The sequence below is a fragment of the Charadrius vociferus genome, unplaced genomic scaffold (genome assembly GCF_000708025.1).
Source record: "Charadrius vociferus isolate BGI_N301 unplaced genomic scaffold, ASM70802v2 scaffold455, whole genome shotgun sequence".
Classification (NCBI taxonomy): Eukaryota; Metazoa; Chordata; class Aves; order Charadriiformes; family Charadriidae; genus Charadrius; species Charadrius vociferus.
This window is the reverse complement of record NW_009648550.1, coordinates 1,312,477-1,331,192: the sequence shown is the minus strand read 5'-3', so window position 1 is coordinate 1,331,192 and position 18,716 is coordinate 1,312,477. Positions and strand designations below refer to the sequence as shown.

Genomic DNA, 18,716 nt, shown 5'->3' with positions numbered 1-18,716 from the left:
GGCTGTGCGCGCCGCCGCCGCCGCCACCTCCTCCTCCTCCCTCCGCACCAAGGGCAGCAGCAGTGTCCTGCCTTCCTCCACCTCCCTCCTCCTCACCACACCACAGCCAGCACAATGGCCTTTGAAAGCCTGTTCTCCAAACCCCCAAACCCAGTTCTTGACCCAAACATGCCCGACTCTGACAGGCAACATGCAGGGGACGAAAGGTCGAGTAACATTCTTCTCTCTCTCCGCTTCTCATAATGGTGATACTAGTGGGGTGATGCTGATGCTGATAATGCTGATGATGATGATGCTGTGTGTTAATGTGCCTAGGGGGTTAACGATGTTTTTGTGGGGGCAGGTCACCTTCAGGCTGGAAGACCGGGGTGAGGACTGGGGTGGTGGTGGGGGAATGCAAGAAGGGGAGGGGGGGGTGTCACTGAATTAGAAGTGCATTATTAGTAGGGTTTTATTTTTTGGAATGCATGCCTTTTACATCTTCATTTATTTATTCTGGCTGGGAAGGGGGACTGTTTTCCATTTCTTTCCATAAATTGCACTTTCCAGCGGGTGTCTGTTGAATGTCACCATTGTTCTTTTTCTCCCTTGCCCTGGCGCTGCTAGTCAGGTAGGAAAGGGTGCTTTGAGTTTTGGGGTTTTTTTGTTGTTGTTTTTGTTTATACAAGAATCTCTCAATAGATCCATATTTAACGTCATTTTCTTGCCAGATTACACCTTACACATTTAACTGGATCTTTTTTTATGCAGATTAAGGTCTGACTGACGTTATCTTTGCCACCTCTCAATCCCCATGCGCAGAAAACCAGAGTCCTGTTCCTGGTGAAAGGACCTCTGTTCCTCCCTCCCTTTCTCTCCTGCAGCTGCTGGAAATTCAAATCCTTTCTCCAGGCAGTCCTGGCCTTCCTAACTAGTTCCAAAAATACTATGCCAGGCTGATAGCCATCAGTCCTTCAGTCTCCATCTACTCAGAGCGTTTGTGACACAAAATGCTGGTTTTCGGCAGCTGGGCTTCAGTCTGTCCTCCCCACACAGCTCCACAACCGTGCTTGGTACTTGCTTCGGATGACTGAAAAACACTGGGGGAAAAAGGGCTCGTGAGTGAATGTAACCGTTCCCTCACTGGAGAAAGACTCACTACTTCTGTGTTACAAATTGGGAAGCGGAGGGCCGCACAAGCTGACTGGTCCAAAAATCGTACAGTGATTTAGTGACAGGTTCAGGGCAGACCCCAGAGCTGCTGATTCTTGTTTTCACCTTCCAGCTTTTAATTGTGAAACAGTGTAAGTTGTGTCATGCTGTATGTTCCAAACAGAGTTCTGTGTAAAAAGCAAACTAGTAATCCACTGGGATTGCTGAAGATAGGGCATAACTACCTACTAAAACTGTGCAGCAGTAGCAGGCAAAGTGTTTTAGAGTTGCTGGAGTTAGTAAGTCTGTGACTTTTTACTGTTTCAGGGATTGAAAATACTTCGTGTTTTAAAGTCCTCCTTGAGGACAAGCCCAAGTTACCCACTGTTCTGCTGGAAGCATAGTTTTTCTAACTTGGAGTTACTCATGCAATGTTGACAAGTAGAGTTCCTCTAACCAGCTGCTCTCACCAGTATGCCTGTTGTTACACTGGGAAATTACGAAATAGAATAAATAAGTACTAACTGATAGTCTAATGTACTTTTAATACAGGTTAATTTATAAGCATTGCTTTATAATGTTTTACTTTCAGAAGACTCTAACAGTAAACACATTTACCTGTTAATACTTTTTGTAAGCAAGACTTTTATAAAACTTCTGCTCCCCTCTGATTGGAGACATTTACAGTAAAGTATATTCTTAATACACCGAGAGCATTGTTCAAAAAAAAAACAAGAAGCCCCAGATATAAGTCTTTGTATTATATTAGGTCTGCAAATGTAATCCTGTCAAAATGTAATATTTTAACTTTTATAAAAATTTCCCTACCAGCTGGTGACTGGGAAGGCCTAAAGTGAAGGGTCTTTCTGTCCACAGAAAACATGGTTGACCCACCAAGGGGAGGGACAGCACAGCTTTAACTCCAAATATTTTTTAGTACTGAATTGGTTTTGTCCAGTCTCTGCTGTAGTCAGTTGAAAAAACAGTTTTAAGTTATATAGAGAAGATGCAAGTACCTGATATACTTGTATTCTGAGTTACCTTCAATTGGAGTCTCACTGTAATACTAGTTTGGTATTTTAAAATTAAAATGTCTAGTTTTAATATGTTTTATCTTGCAATCAATTTTTTACAGCATTGGTAGCTCAGTAGGACTAGTTTACTGTAGGTACAGCCCATAATAGGAAGCTGCTGAAATCATTTAACAGATCAGATCAATCTGTGCAGCATAAATTAATAGCATTTCTGTTAATGTTTCGTTAGTTTGGTTTTGAACTGATCTGTAGAATTATAAAGAAGTTGGTTAGTGTTTTTGAGCAGTAGAAAATAGTAAAATACCTTGTCTGTCCAAACTTTGAATATTCTAAGTTGGAAGATTTTTTTAATCCAAAGTCTTTGTTTTCTTGGTTTATAGATGGGGCACCTGATTCAGTGAGGAAGGTTTTTCATTCTTTAAATACTTTCAGTTAACTCATTGTGGAGACGTTCTCTTTGATGAAGTATTTGAGACTTCGTACACACAGATAAAAGGTGTCTTTTTAAAGTTTTTCCTGTAAGGTTAGGTTTTATTAAGGATTACTTAAGTAGTTAATCTTTGATAGGGTAAGAAGTCTGAGGCAGGGTGCAGGCAAACTCAATTACAGCAGATAAATACACAAAAGCAAAATCCTCTTGGAGTGTACACAAACACAGCTCCCCCTTGCCATCAGGAAGGTGAGACTGTGGTGGAAAGAGGAGCATAAGTCTCAGAAAGGAGCCCCAGTATATAAATGGCTGGATGCGCAAATTATAGCTCTCTAATGGATAGGTCAGCAAGGTCTGATTACTTGCGATAGTCTGTGGTTGCTGTTACCATCATCTGCAGGACTCGGTGCTTCATGTTTCTCTTAAACTATTTTGTAGACATTTTCCCACCTATATATCATGCTGTAGGTGAATGTACGTGCCGAAGAGAAGAACTAAGCACTTGTCACAAATACAAAAGGATTCAGTCCTCGTGCAGGCTTCTGTGGACTTTGGTTTTCTGACTAATAGTGAGCTGTTAACAGGCGTGAGAAGGACTTCTTTGCTACAGTTGCTTCTGCATTTGAAATCGGTGCCAGATTTATGATTGCCAGGATCTTTAGAAAATAACTCAAAGTTCATTTATTTTTAAAATTTCAAATGTTAGGTTGGTACTGATACTTTGTGTTGGTGCTCTGTGCTTTACTGTCATCTAATCTCCAGGCTTGGAGATTTCTTATACCATTATCTGCTGTAAAAATAGCAGTGACCTAATGGTAGGTCTGAAGATTTGAGATGCTAACTCACAGATCACGAAGGTGCAAGTAATGCCTCTGTAACCAGCACGGTCTTACAAGTTGCATTTCAAGTGTAAGTATCGGGCCCCTTTTTATGTGCTCATAGTACAATAAGGGAATTACACATTAGAGAGAGCTCTCCGACAGACACCTGAGTGGCCTGTGAACTTGCTGTAGAAAATTGTCCCTATTTTTGCAGAGGGTGTTTGGAAATGCCACTTCAAAGCTGGGCTTGTCTGTTGCATTTCAGATTCCTTTTCCCAGGAACCATGGTCATCCTCATTCTACACTTTTTCGTTGTGTCTTTGATATAATTTTTACATTTTAAGAGGAAGTTGGTACAGTCACTTTCTTATTCGAGATAAACTAATTTCAGTTTTATGAAGCGTAGCTGAAGTGTTTGATTATGCAAGTCTGCCCACTTCTAGCTGTGGTGCTGCTCTGCCAAAGCCTCTCCTTTGCCAGGTATGTGTGCCTGGTGTACGTCCAGACGAGCCGGGTGAATAGAGACTTCACCCAGTCACCCCTTTGTTTTTATTTTATTTTCCCAGTTTCCTCTTCCAGCTGTCTTAGGAATTGCCTGCTCCCTTTCCATGTACCAGTTTTGCACTCCTGTCCTCGGCGAGCATGATTTACACTCTGCTGCTCGTAATGGGTCTGTCTGGTTCACTGTAATGGAGAACTGCTCTGCTAAATTACAGCCGGTGGCAAGTAAAGGGAAGAATGCAAGTGGTGGGTTGTAACCAAGATGAGTAACAGCAAATTGAAATCTGTATTATATACCTTAGTTGTACATTTTCTCTGTTACTGCTTAGTCAACATGATATTGCAAGAGGCTTTGCCTGTGTCTTGTCTCGATCTGTGTGGCTCCGCAGCTCCGTGAAGCACCATAGCGTTACAAGATGAGGGAAGCATTTGTGGAGCAGAAGGGCTGAAGATGTCTAATCCACAGCTGCTGTTGTCCAGCCCAACTGCTGTCCCAGTCTCCCTTGCCATAAGGCTTCCATCCATCTTTAGTTAAACTTGACCATTTAAATGCATCTCTATTCTACCTGGTGCTCTAACACCCTCTGTCTGCATGTGCATAATTTGGTTTGAAAATACTTACTTACATCTGTTTTTAGAGATTATTTTCTTTCAGCAGTAGTTAATCACCAAAGAATGTGTTCATGTTAAGTTGAAGTTGTTTGTGATCACTGAATGCAGCCTTGTAGTGATTTATTGGTTTTGAGCGTGATTTCAAAACTTGCTTTGACATTAAGAAACTAGGAAGTAAAGAGATAATCAGTCCCAAATATGCCCTCTGGGCAAACAACGCTGGCTTGCCATCCAGCAAACATTGCAGGAGTGGCAAAAACACAGCTGGCTGACATAACTGTTACTCCTTGTCCTCCTGGGGAGGAGGAGGTGGCCTGTGTGAATTTCTGTAATTTCTTCTACAGTATTAAACCCCAGAGACTGGAAATGGTTCAGTGGCAGGGTGAGAAAGTAGGCTTTCCAAAAGTTGCTCGTTGGCCTCCAGTACTGCCACAGGAAGCTGTTTTTTGGCATGCCTCACTGCTGTCGTTCTCACTTCCTTCCCCCATTTTATGGGAACGCAGTATCTGTTAAAGCCAGCCCAGTGGATAAAAGCTAAACAGAGGTTAAAACCCCAAAGCGGTCTGGTCTGTAACTTTTCATGATGTGGTTTTTCTGCCTGGCTGTAGATTAAAATAACTTCACATTTGCAGAGTGATCAAAACTAACAGGCAACTTTTCAGGACTGTAAGTGACCTGCATAACATTGTCAAAGAAGCCAGTGCCAGTTCTAGTCAGACACTGACTTGTGTTAACTGCAACAACACCTTCTAGTTTTGTACTTCTTTTCCTTCTTCCTTAATAAAATCTGTAGTGTAGCAGCGAGCTAGAACAAATTCAGTTAGTGAATTTTTGCCTCTAAGGTCTTACTTTTGACATGTCATTTTCATGTCATCGAGTTGCGTCTGAGTTGTTGTGCTCTTCATAATTTTATAAAAACAAAATCTTACCTGTGAGAGTATTGCGGGTTCATCGTGTGTTAGCAAACGGGACAGAAAGTAAGCATGTAATGATGAGAAGTGGTAGCTGTGTACACCCGTGCAGTCACGAGTGCTGCGTAGCACCATGTTTTTCTAGATGCATTGGATGTGGAAAATATGTACAGGAGGGTTATTTGAAGCAGCAGGGATGTTTGAGGAGCTAGAATAGAGGGGCTGAGGGAGAAAACTAGTTTGGGATACTAAGGAAAACATGCTGAAAGGAAATTAAGGAGGAGAAATATCCAGGAGGGGATGTAAGGCTTTTTCACTGGATGAGCCTCGACTGGTGTCAAAAACGCTCAGGTAGTTTCCCATCAGTTTAAGCTCTCTCCCCTGCATTGTGTGTCCTTATCACAGATATTCAAAGGTCAGCAGAACAGGTGTATGATGCTCTTATCAGCCCCTGTGAATTAAGGGCTCTTAACGTATTGCTTCTATGTGAGAAGATGAGGTTTTAGACATCCTGGATGTTTTCTGATAACCTATGTCTTCTAGAACTAATTGCAGAACAAGTAGTTTAAGGTTTAACCATGCACTCACTCTAGGAAGAAATAGATTTTATTTTATTTTTGGACAGTAATACTCAGTTATCACCAGAAATTAGTAGCTTCTGAAAAATAATTAATTAATGTGTTAGAGTTCTGCTCATGTATAAAGTTTGCATTCTTGTTACTGTGTCCTTTCTGTACAGCAAATCTCTCTGTACAAGAAGTAAAAGGGAGATATTTGCAGCCTTTAATGTTTATCTACTATATAGTTTTTCTGTTCTTGGTAATGCTTTCAGAAGCTCTGTGCTATTGATATTGTCTTCAAGGCTTATTCTAATAAATAGAGTCAAAAGCATCATATCATAAAAAAAAGAGTAATTATTTTTAAATGAGACCTTTCCTCACTTGTGAATCAAACCGACCAAAAATGGACTTAACAGAAAATAATATTTCATGACAGAGATTCACATTTTGGTTGTACGAGTTCATTAATGGAAGTTCTTAAACATACAGAAGTATGATTCTTGTGTAGCAACTGCTGTAGCTGCAAGTATGCTAAGTACTTGTGTTAGAAAGGTTGGAAAAACAGTTCCACAGGGAAAACCCTTTAAGTTTTCTTAAAATATTTCATAGCGACAATCATCAGTGTACTGAGAAAATGCATCTCGGTTTTGTATCTTGGACTTAAGGAGCTTGAGTTGTAAATCTTCTTTGAACATAAAGAATGCTATTTTTAAAAATGGCTTGGACTAAGGCCAAGAAAGGTGAGTTAAAGCTGAGTTTGAATGTCAGAAATTAAACTGTAAACACTAGAGTAATGGTGAGTTACTTTAAGTGTGGATTTCTATTTTCCCTAACCAAATGTTTGCATAACTTCTGTTTCAGTGATTTCACCAGACTGATTCTTCCTGAAAAATAATTTGGCTTCTGTGCCTTCTAACCCATTTTGGACATGCTCTAGAAATACGCTTGGGACAGTGGAAGCGCTCTATGGTTTTGTTTTCACATAACCATCAAGCTTTGAGTATCTGGAGATTGTGGAAAAAGGAGTGATCCGTCACTGGTTTTACTTCTTTCTCTTGCATTTGGAGATGAACCAAGTTTGGGGTTTTTTTGTGTGTGTACCTAGTCTTTGTACAGCAGCTGATAGGAAAGATCATGGCCAGTGTGCTGATGTTTGTTTCGTTAGGATTTGTTTAGCTTGTGGAGTCTAGGTGATATTACTTAATTTTGCATCTCCTGTGTTCTGGATTGCAAGATGGCATTTGCTGTCCCATGGGTTATGAGGAAATAGTAGTACCATATGGCAACTTGTTTTAATCGTTTAAGTCATCCAGGGCTCTTTATGAAGGAGTTCCAGTAGGTCAGGCAGTGGTAGCCAAACACCTCTAAGCAACTTAAACGGGGTATTTAATAAGATGCTTTTGTTTCTCTTCCAAAAGGACTTTAAATGCACTAGGATGGGAAGGGCTTGGTAATGCTAGCTGAGATCTCTGGTGAGAGGTGAATTAACCTCTTCTGCTGTTTTCTGTGCGAGAATTTTATGCTGCAGGTCTGCACTATAATAGGTCAGGGATTAACTTCTGTTAATCTGAAGATGCATCAGATTTTGTTCAGCCTTTGCAAATACAAATATAGAATCCAAGAAGATAACACATGGCAAAAATTAAGAAGTGCCAGTGTTTGTTCCTTCAGCACAGAGGCTGTCTTTTTGACTCCCAAGGTATGCGTTGTGTAGGCATCGTAAACTGTTCCCCCCACAGCTTGTTGGCATTATTTCAGTGAAGGTTGTTTTTGTGGTGTATTGTTTTGTGGGGTAGGGTAGTTGAAAGAGCAGTGAATCTTGAAAAAGACACCAAATTATACTTCCTTGCTTTTCTAGATCAAGAAGATTTTGGGGCTTGTGCCTCGGGTGTTTCCAGCAGCAATAGAAGCACACTAAGATACTCTGTAAGCAAGAAGCTGTACTTTGCAAAATAGAAGTTCATATTTTCTCTTGTTAGATCAGTGTTCTGATTTGTTTGTTGTAGATACTGCCAATGGGAAAGTAACCTAAGACTCGGACCCATTTCCTAGAAAATCATCTGCTAGCTATGTTTTTTCCAGACCACATCGGTTTGTTGACTGTTATTACTCATAGTGGAAAAGGAGGTAGTCTTGGTTCGCATTGCTGAAAGCCCTTCCCAAAGCTGCTTGCTATAGCCAACTCTGGAATAAATTTAGGAACTGAACTTCTAAAAGTGGTAGGTTCTGCACTCACTTGCTAGCATACAGCTCCAGTCTGGATTTTAAATGGAGGAAAAAAAAGCCTATAAAACGGAAGGCAATTTCTGCCCTATCACTTCCTTTTAACTTTCTTTGAAGTATAATTAAATTATTTCCAAGAAATGATACTTTTTTACCGTTATATTTTCAAATCATATTTATCCAGTGTTTTGTTTTTTTTTTTTTTTAAACACCTTCTTGACGTTCAATGCTTGGAAAATTCTTGGATGTTGTGGAAAGAATTTAGGTATTTAAGGATTAGAGGACTTTTGTAATCTTACCTTTGAAATGCAATCCAGAGAGTAGTATTACCGAGATTCTACTTGATTGTTTTACCTAGAAAGTTATTCAAGTCCTGGATGCATCCCAGAAGTGTAAATACATGACAGCAGTTCCCAAAGGAACTGGTAACTGGTAAATACCTTATTTACCAAAGAGCATTTTCAGTAGGCATTTTACTTAAGAGGATATTTTAATTGAGTAGATGTCCTTGAAAGCATGAGTTTAGCTCGTGTTGTCAAAAGATGAGATATTCTTTTTTCTAATAGCTGCAGGTATTTCAGAAATATTTGTGTTTCAGTTTCATTCGGCACACTTTATTAATCACGTGTCTCTTGGAAAGATGTGACAAATGTTTTCTTGGGATATTGTATGATGTACTTCAGAATTTGTCAGGGAATGCTGGAGATAATGGACATTGTGGTGTTTGAAGACAGGATTTACTTTATGCTTTGGGTACATAGTATGAAGATCTTTTATCTCTTATGTATGGGAGTATCTTGGTGGTATGTTGTCCTTCCTAGGCAGTGTAAGAATTGCCTATGAGCAGATCTCCATGAACATCTTGTAAAAATCACATAAAAATGGGTTCTGAAGCTGCCTCTGTACTTCACATTTGGTGAAGTGTCCACTTCGTAGTGGGCATACCTTTGTTATTATTAGTTTGTGCTATTTGTTCAAAAGCTAAATTTGCCTTCAGAGCTTCCTGTTGTTTTATATTCGCACTAAAAATTAATGTCTCTTTCAAAAGGCGTCCAAGTAAATGTTAAGGCCATAAACAAAACCAATGACGATTGCATTTGCAGTGTAGCTAAACTTAAGACATAGGAGTTGAACAGTTTTTCTTACCTTCTTTCCCAGTTCACTTTTGTTTTCCTGGCACCCACAGTTGTGTTTGGTGTGTTGGAGGGAACAGCCATGCCTTTAATGGGCTGGTTTTCTGTGAAATCCAGTGTTTTGTTTCTGTGGCTGCTCCTCTCTGCTTCAGCAGCTGTCTGTGTCAGCAAGTCCTAAAAGTTCAATCACTACCTGCCATGAACTATCATTTACTGCCCATCAATGTGCATGATGGTCTTTAAATGACACCTTCTTCAGCAGAATCTTCTAATCAGATTAAATCTTTTTATGCCATTTTTTTGTATTTTGACATTTGAAAGCTTCTTATGAACTTTCCTTTTCAGTCATGCTACTTAGCAAAACAAAACTATCTTCAATACTTGTCTAGATGATTATTTTCTCCCATATTCCAGAGTATTTTTTTCAATCACTGGATAGACTAGCTGCCCTTGTGCATTGCTTAGCAATGTTCTTTGAGTCCCCTTCTCAATCACGTAATACAGCAAAGCCTCTTCATGAGGCTGGGATGTATATAACTTGTCTTTACATGGTTGCGGTGGACTTCACGAGATGATAGGAGAGTGTCACAGTCGATGTAGATCTGGATCCCACCAGCAGTTGAGACTTAAAACTGAAAAGGTGGTACCTTGAAATTGATGGATTTCCTTAGTTTTTCTCCAAAGCCTTTATGCGAGTTGATAATCTGAATATGGAGGGTTTTTTCCTTACATTTTTTGGTGGGTTATTAATCTATAGTCATATCTTGGTGGTGGTTTATGTTTCATTTGTTGTGGGTTTTTTTTTTGTTTGTTTTTTGTGTATGTTCTTTTTTGCATTGTTGCTAAGAGCATTTGGTTGTAAGAAGTTCCAGGACACAAGGTGACAATACAGCAGTCATGTCATCTCCCCTTTCCTTCTCCCTGGCATATCCATTTACTCCTGTTACAAAAAGTCAGAATTTTGGGTTGCTTGTAACTTCTTAACCACTGGGTTGGTTTTTTTTACTGTAGAGTCTCAGGTATTGCGCTTCCCAGTGAGTTCTTTCCCCTTCCTGCTATTCATAGTCCCTTGAAGTAGACTGAGTTGGTTATCAGGTTAGCTAATACATTGTGAATCCAGGACTAAGGTGGGCAAATTGTGAGGCATTTTAGTATAGCCTAATTACTACTTCTGTCCTAATACCTTCTACTGCCCCCAGCACTACTTTGGTCTTGGGTTAGGGTTTTTTTGGGGGTTTTTTTTTGGTTTTGTTTTTAAATACAGTTTCTAGTCTTCTCCACTTGCTGCCCCCACCATCTGCTGAATCTGGTACGTTCACAGAGTGAAGGTTTCAGACACCAGAGGACTGATGGCATTTTTAAGCAATCTCCATGTAAAAATTCAGGACTGAGTTTCTGTAAGGTTCCACGATGCCTGTAAAGGCTGAATTCCTGAAGCAGCGGTAATGTAGAAATAATTATATAGAGCCAATTATAAATGTTTAAAAGCTGTAAATTCTTCCACAAACCCCAGCAAATACCAAATAGTAGAAGGGGAGTTGAGATTGCTTCAGCAGTGTGTCTGAAACAGGGATGAGAAATAGGTTAGCTGGTGTTTGGTTGAAATGTTTCATGGCAAAATATTTTCAGGGTTGTTATTGTTTGGGTCAGGAGATAAAACTTCACATAAAGCCTTATGTAATCATAGCCACTTGTTTCCCCCTAATGATGAAGATAAGCAGGAGCCTTCCTGTTAATTAGTGTACAAGCACTTAAAATGTTACATTTTGTGTTAGTTTTTTTTTAATCATCCTTTGGCGTTACTCCAGTTTGAAGACTTCTGAGAGTCACGTTTGTATGCAGAAGTTTACGTTCACATGCATATTGTTCCATTTACAGTATTTATTGATGTATGAAACAATGCTCTACAAATGTCAATGTTACGAATTTTAAAAAGAAAAAACCTACCCTGAGTAGCTTAGAAAAATGGTATCATCAGATGTTTGATTTGTCTGTTTTTAGGTTCTAGCAAATGAAATTCAAATGTTAACTACACTTTCTTGTCAACTACTACTACTAATTTCTTTTGAAGAATCCACTTAACCACTAAATTAATTCTCCTTTTTCAAATTGCTCATGACTTTGGCCATTACACCGTAGATACTACACACCCATCTTTAGTTCCAGGACCTGGTTGTGTTCAAGGAAACATGTTTGGTTTTCTATGCATTGTTTTTCCTGCAGTACCCAACTGCTTGTTTTCATTATTTCTAGTCTTTAACTATATGGTTTTCAGGGACCTTTAATTGTCTCTAATTTTGACCACATCAGTTCTGCAAACATAGCAACATAAAGGCATGTGATAGCATTGTACTAGAAGTACTTTATTTCTAGAAATTATTAAACTATCTCTTCAGTTTGAAATGTGTTTAAGGGCAATGGAGTGCTGTATATTTTGAAGCAGGCTTGTTTTTTTTTTTTTTAATCTAGGTTGGAGAAAACTATGTAAGAAGAGAAGATCTTTGTTCTGAGAACTAAAAAAAATACATAGTTTTAAAACTTAAAATTTTGTGGTACAATTCAAGGCCATTTAATGGCTCGCATTCCATTTTTGTTTAGCTTTAAAAAAAATTCTGAAATCCTAGTAGTTCTTGGGGTGTTACGTCTATTAAAAAATGTATGCAGACATATAAAAACATAACTGCTGGAAAGAAATGCTGGGTGTGGTTTTTTTTTTTAATTGTACTGTTGGACAGGTGAGATGGATAATAGCATGTAAATTTATTGTACTGATTGTTTTCCTCCTACAGAGAAGATGGAGAGCTAGAAGATGGTGAAATAGATGATGCAGCATATGAAGATGTGAAAGAACATGGTTCAAAAGGTGATGATAAACAGAAAAATGAAAAAGGACATAGAAAATCACGGAAGAAACGCAAAAAAGAAAAAGAAAAGAAAAAATCAAAAAGGAGAAGACGGGATAAGCATAAGGTTAGGAAATACAAACCAAAATATTGGAGGTGCTTATTTTAATTCCAGGTTTAGCCAAGGATCCAGGGAATTAGAGAAGAAATCTAAAATGATTTTACTGCTATTTAGGCAGTCTTTGGAGTGGAATTTTTGAGACTCCTGTCTTACCAATGCATTTCAATATTAAAGAATTTGTCTAAATAGACTTTCAACACATGGAAGTGCATGTTCATGCATTTCAGTGACCGTTTATGTGGGGTAAGAGACAATAAATCATTAAGTGATCCAGCCGTAGCACATTTCAAATGGTAGTTTGGAAACTTGTTAGCTTTGCCTAAATGCATTTTCATAAACTTGGGTTTCTTCTGTTTATATTTAAAAGAAATACAAAATCAGACTGTGGGTATAGCTGTGTTATTTGTGATATATGTCTTCATTGGATGTGTATTTATTTCAATATTTCATTTAATAGCAGTTTACAAAATATTGACATTTATGAGCATGTTACTCTTTGCTATTGTCAATGGTTGTGGTAGTTCTGACATGAAAGGCCGAAGTGTTAAACCACTTTTAAAACTGTTTAAATCTTAAACAGCTTTTTAAGTTAAGCATGGGCCACTGAGAATGGTAATGACAGCGGGACCATAGAGAGTGAGACTTTTTTAGGATGAGAAGCAAAATGTAAATTTACAATATTGCTTTTGGTGCTAATTATCATAGTTATGGAAAGAAAAGATTTCAGGCTAGTTAAGTGAATTCTTCAGTAAAGTTAATTAAGATGTTTCTAATATATATTTTAATCAACTTCAATAAATGCAAGAGATGCACAAAATTTTAACCTAGAAAATTAAACCTGATGGTGATTCTCTAAGAATCACAGAAATACACTGTTCTTGTATGGTTTCCCCTCTAAATTTTCTGCAAAACAATTTATATAAAACACTTGTAATGCAGTAATGCTGTGTTTTCTCTGAGCAGAAAATGACAGGATGCTAATGATGTTGCATATGGTCATATGCAAGTTTCTAGCCATCTCCTGGATTTGTTAGCCTTCCAGCAGCATATGTTGCAAAGAAGCAGGGCTCAGAGAGACCCATAGGAAGCTGATATAACCCAGAGAAACCACATAGCCCTCAATATTTACATTGTGAAGCCTCATCAGATCAGATCTCTTTCTCTGATTAAGAAGAGTGGGTCATCAAAGAGTGTGTTTTCTTTAGCTTCCCCCAGAAGCAGAAGCTTGTGAGAATTAAGAAAATATTTTCATTTATTGGGCTAATGCTTCCTTTAAGTATATATATAGCGGACCAGTTACACAGGGAATTATATAAAAATGTCTGAGCATGCTATTTTCTTCTTTTTTTTCAGCATAACTCCCCTTCCAGTGATGACAGTTCAGACTACAGCCATGATTCGGATATTGAACGTACAGAGAGACCACATAAAAAGAGTAGCAGCTCTTCATACAGAGATTATGATTCTTCGTTCAGTCAGGTAGTGTTTATTTAAACTGATTTCTCATGTCTTTATTTAGGTGTAGTTTAAAAAATGCAGACATAAATGATGCAGTTTTTGAAGACTGACTTGATCACAGTGCCTATTCTCACAGATTTCGGGAAACACATCTAGTTCTCAACCTTCTTGGGTAGATTTCCAAATGTAAAGCATTATCTGTGGCATGGACGTAGGTGGTGGAAACAAGCCTCATGCTATTTTTTCCTCCAGCAGGCAACAATTAAGGTATCTTTATTATTGCCTGCATTGGACTTGGACTGTACTAAGAGAAAGCAGCTCATGAAAAGCAACCTTTAAATGCCTGAGAGTTGATTCTGCTTTCTGATAGTTCAGTTTGTCCTGGCTTTTCTCAGCCAGGACAGCTCGATAGCCCTCCTGAGTTCACGTAGTGAAATAGAATGCATTCTCTAAAGCTGCGATAGAGCAGCGATAGGCGTGATGAAACTCTGGTACTTCAGAGGAGAGGAGACTTTCCCTTTTAGCCTGAAACCATTCCAGAAACTTCTAAGCCAGCTGAATTTATTAACAAACTGAAGAAATGGGAGGGGTCTGCAGAAATGGGAGAAGGGACAGTGCTCGTTTAGGAGTGGCCATAAGCAGTATTTCATCCTGACTGACAGAGACGGGGCAGATTGCATCATCTGTGTCCAAACTCATCACGATTGGAGATCACGAAGGGAAAAAAAATATTTTAATCTTAGTTCACTTAAGTAGAATTTAGAACGCTTAGAAATACATATGTTAAAATGTTTTGTCAGCCTCACTGAAAAGTTTCCTGGTGTATAGATGCTTATGCTGTACTTTTTTATCTTTTTTCCAATTTTGATGCATTCATAATCAAAAGTAGTAATGTTTACTGAATAACTGATTTTCACTGTATATTATTGATGCTTGTTTGTGCAAGTCCGGTAGACAGCATGACAATAAAAGTGTAAAACCAATTGATTTTGTAGAGGAATTTGGAGGGGTGTTTTTTGAAATACTGATTTGCTTCTAAACAATGCAATCTCTTTCATACAGCATGGACACGTATCAGGAAATTACATGAGTTCACAGAAAATGCAACATAAAAAAAATATAAAAAGTAAGGAGTATGACGACTATAGTCATTACAGTGATGAAAACTTCGGTAATTATAATGAGGAAGAAAAGGATGAAGATTTTGCTGATCAGCTTAAACAATACAGGCAAGCTAAAGAGACCTCCAGTTCTGATTTAGGACCTCCATTCCCAAAAGAACCAGTGAAAAAACAGGGGATGAAAGGGATCCAGAAAGGTAAGATGATTTTCATCTTTAACTGTAGAAAGGGATGATGGCAGCAGTTGTATCATGCATCGTTTCAGGATGTTTGTATTGAGAGCTGAATGAAGAAAGCTGCCAGTGGTGGCTTTCCTATGAGCTTGCAATCTCCCATCAGTAAGCGATAATGCTCTTCACCGTAAAGGAATAATATCATATGGTCGCGCTGATGCATATATTGAAGAAAAAGATCAAATGTTGGGTAACGTGTACGTAGTAAATAAAGAAATAAAACCCTATTAAAATGCCAAGGTTTTTGTTGTGTAACTGCTTGAGTAAGAAATCATAGGGCCGTAAAGTGACTTTCCGGTGGTAGTTTATGAAATCTGAAATGGGACGTGTTCAGGGGAAGGAATGTAAATACGTTAATTCCAAAATCTAATTCAACACCTCCCCCCCCCAATAAACTAAGTACCAGGAAATTTTGATAGGTGCCTGAATACTTCTATTAGTATGCCCCACAAGTATGCTAGTATCCTTTTATTTTTATTTTTCCTTTCACAACTTCTCTTGCATTCAAAGCTGGGCTGATATAAATGCTGGTGAGAAAGTATTCCTCCTAAGCAGTGTATTCCTGAAAGAGTCCTGCTGCCCTTATTTCATGCATTACTTATATAAGCCAAGTTATGCAAGCATTCTTGTTTGCACCTTTCATTTGGTGTCTGATCGTTTCCTTGTCATTGTAGTGCAGTTCATTGAGCCAGCTTACATCTCTGGCCTCTGTATTAGGAAGGGACTTCTGACTCCCCAGTCGTCTTGTGTCCCTGCATATTGACGTGGGGTGTGGAAGGTTAGGCAATGGAGGTGGTGTATACCATTGACAGACAGGCTGAGCTACCGTCTAGAAATGCTTAACTTCTTCTCATCCCTTTTTCTATGAGATCAGGTTGTCATTTCAGAAACTGTTGGTTCAGTTTGCAGAGTTTTCTCCCTTTAATCATTGCTAAAAGTTTGTCTCCCAGGCAAAATTTGAGCAGGGTTTTGTATGACAATATGAATACCTTACTAGTTCTCTGGAAGACAATGTGTGTTATACAAAGGTAGTAAACTGTCTTTCATTTACTACAGTGAAGATTTATTGTATCCTGTTTTGGTTCACAATAAAATAAATTGGCAAAAGGTTGGCAGAATCTTTTTAGCTGAGACAAAAATGGCTTTTCACGTGCTGCTTGGTAATACTGCTTCAAAATCTCTTGTCTGCAAGTCATCTGAGATGAAGTCAAGTCAATTTTCGCTGGAATCAGCCTTCCTGTCACAGGGTAGCTGCCACCTGAAGCGGGTGTGATGTCTGCAGAACTTTAAGTGGTTTTCTTTGGTTTTAAATTGATGAGAAAGCAGATACTCTGTCTCAATGGTTTTAGTTGAGACCATGACTCCCAGCATGCTGCTGGCTGGATAATTAGTCTTGAGGCTTCCAAACAGTTACCATTAAACATTTTTAAATTAAAGCTGTTCTGTCGTATTTCTTAGGTTATGATCTCAGGTTTCTTGCATGTTGTGACAGTGAAACATGCACACACACCTGGGTGCCGGTTGTACTGGTTAGTTCTGTGTTCAGAAAGTGACCAAATGGCACAAAGTATTTCAAGTATTTGGGCTGGTTAGAAATAACATGCCTGCACTTCAAAGTGTGAGAAGCTGCTTTGAACAAGATTAATTTTATATTCAGTTTGTCAGTCTACTATTGATTTGAAGAGCTTTTGGAAGAGCAGGCAGTTGCACAGAATTACAATTGGCTGGCGTAGTTGTACTTGCCAGCTCGTGTTTCAAGATGGTATTTAGGAATTCAGACTGGAAAATGGTAGATATTTAATTGGCTAGATTTGTCTGTAATCGATGTCACTAATATTTTTTTCTTTACCTTCTGAGGTCATTTAAAGAGGTTGTTGCTGTTTTTCAGGTATTTCTCAAAGAGGTAATAATTACAATGTTGGTCGAGGGCGTGGAATGCAAAAAAAATTGAAGCGTAAAGATCGTGGTAGGGGAAGAGGGGGCAATAAAGGATCTGATGGCTTTCATGAGGTACGTGGAATTAAAGCTGAATTCCTAATGTAGTTGTTCCAAATGACTGGGTGCATTGCTTAACAGAAGAGTATTTAAAATACATATCTTTAAACTTTTTTCTCCTATCTAGAAAATTACTAGAATTTTCCAACACTTGATGTACAAAATATAATTGATAACTTAAGCTAGTACATCATTTTCTTGTTTTTCTTGGAAATATGAAAAACTAGCAGAAAGTGGTTTATGACCTTTGGTTTTGAATGGTTTTGAACTTCAGTGTTAACTATCTGAAATAAGTTGGTTTGCTACTACCGGTTCACCTCAGATTTTTCAGCTAAGAAAATGGATGCCTCCCCAGCTTTTGCCAGTTTTTGTCTGAATTCTGAAGAATTCTCTTTCCATAGCTGTGACTGTGGAAATGGAAATATACATTACCTTGGTTTTAATTTAGTAGTTCTTTGCACAGGAATTAGAGAAAACACAGCGTTTGGTATTGCCACGGTATTTGTAAATTTCTCGCTCCAATCTTCATTTAAATGAAAAACACTACAAAATTGGTGATTAATGGATCAAATCCATCCATGGCTAAAAACCATTATTGAAACCAAATCATACTTAGGTCTGTATCCTGCAACTGAAATGTCTGTGGTTCTCCTCCCTCCTGCACTCAAGAGTGCACCCGGCTGGCTTCTCGCTAATGCAGTGATGTGTAATTCAGCCATGTTAATTTTTCCCCGTGTTCTCCAGCTGGCCTAACTCTCTAGGGCTCCTGGGTGGTCCCAATAATAAGATGTTCCTTTCCCTGCCCTGCATGTGGTAGGGAAAAGGGCAGCCGTTTGATCTGTTGGGATGATGCCTTGTTTATAGCACTCCTCCTTCCTGTTGCTGTAGAGCTATGCCCTGTCCTCCAGAGCTGTCTCCCAAGCCGTGGGGAAGGGTGGAGGCGAGGAGGCAGTTGCAGGCAGGTCCCAGCAGGGCTGGGAGGCAGAAACCAAAAAGCTGGGCTTCTGGCTACAGCGAAATAACGAATTCTGTGAGGCAGATGCTGAGCTGTGTGGTGTGGTGGGGTAACCACTGAGACTCCCGAGCTGTACAGCGATATCCCTGGGATTCTCAGGGACACGGTGGAAGCATTTCAGTCTTCCTTGGGCGATTGTTTCAAGTGCTTTGTGGTGTGGGATGGTCGCTGATTTGCAATGCTTCCAGAGAGACTTGGAGTATCGTGTTTATGTGATATTTGCTCTAACCTTAAAAAGGATCAATCATTACATTCAAAGCTGCTTTGCCTGAAGCAGCTGAGATTTCTCTGGATTTAATGTGTTCAGAGTAGAGAATGGATCTTGACTGATCCAGGAGTGGCATTTCTAGCTCAAAGATTTCTGCTTCTCAATGTCAACAAAATCCGCTAATCAGTGTTAATGTTTTGTGACATTGCTTAATCTGCCGAGCAAAATGAGACTGGGCACTTGATGTGCTTATGCTCGTGTGTGCTCACAAAACGGTGGTGATGACTGCGGAGACACACATCCATTCTGTTTCAGAAGTTCTTACTCAGCAGTCAGATCACTGCTTATTTTTGTGAAAATGGGAAA

At 39.0% G+C, this 18,716-nt stretch overlaps 1 protein-coding gene across 1 annotated transcript in view; it reads left to right on the top strand.

Moving 5' to 3' along the window:
* Positions 1 to 59: 59 nt before the first annotated feature.
* Positions 60 to 18,716, top strand: part of LOC104287308 (zinc finger CCCH domain-containing protein 6-like) — a 29,206-nt gene continuing 10,549 nt past the window's right edge. The window contains 5 exon segments of the mRNA XM_009885993.1: positions 60 to 206; positions 12,146 to 12,326; positions 13,674 to 13,799; positions 14,841 to 15,096; positions 17,021 to 17,142. Of these exon segments, the coding sequence (XP_009884295.1) occupies positions 115 to 206; positions 12,146 to 12,326; positions 13,674 to 13,799; positions 14,841 to 15,096; positions 17,021 to 17,142 (777 nt within the window). The 5' untranslated portion in view covers positions 60 to 114.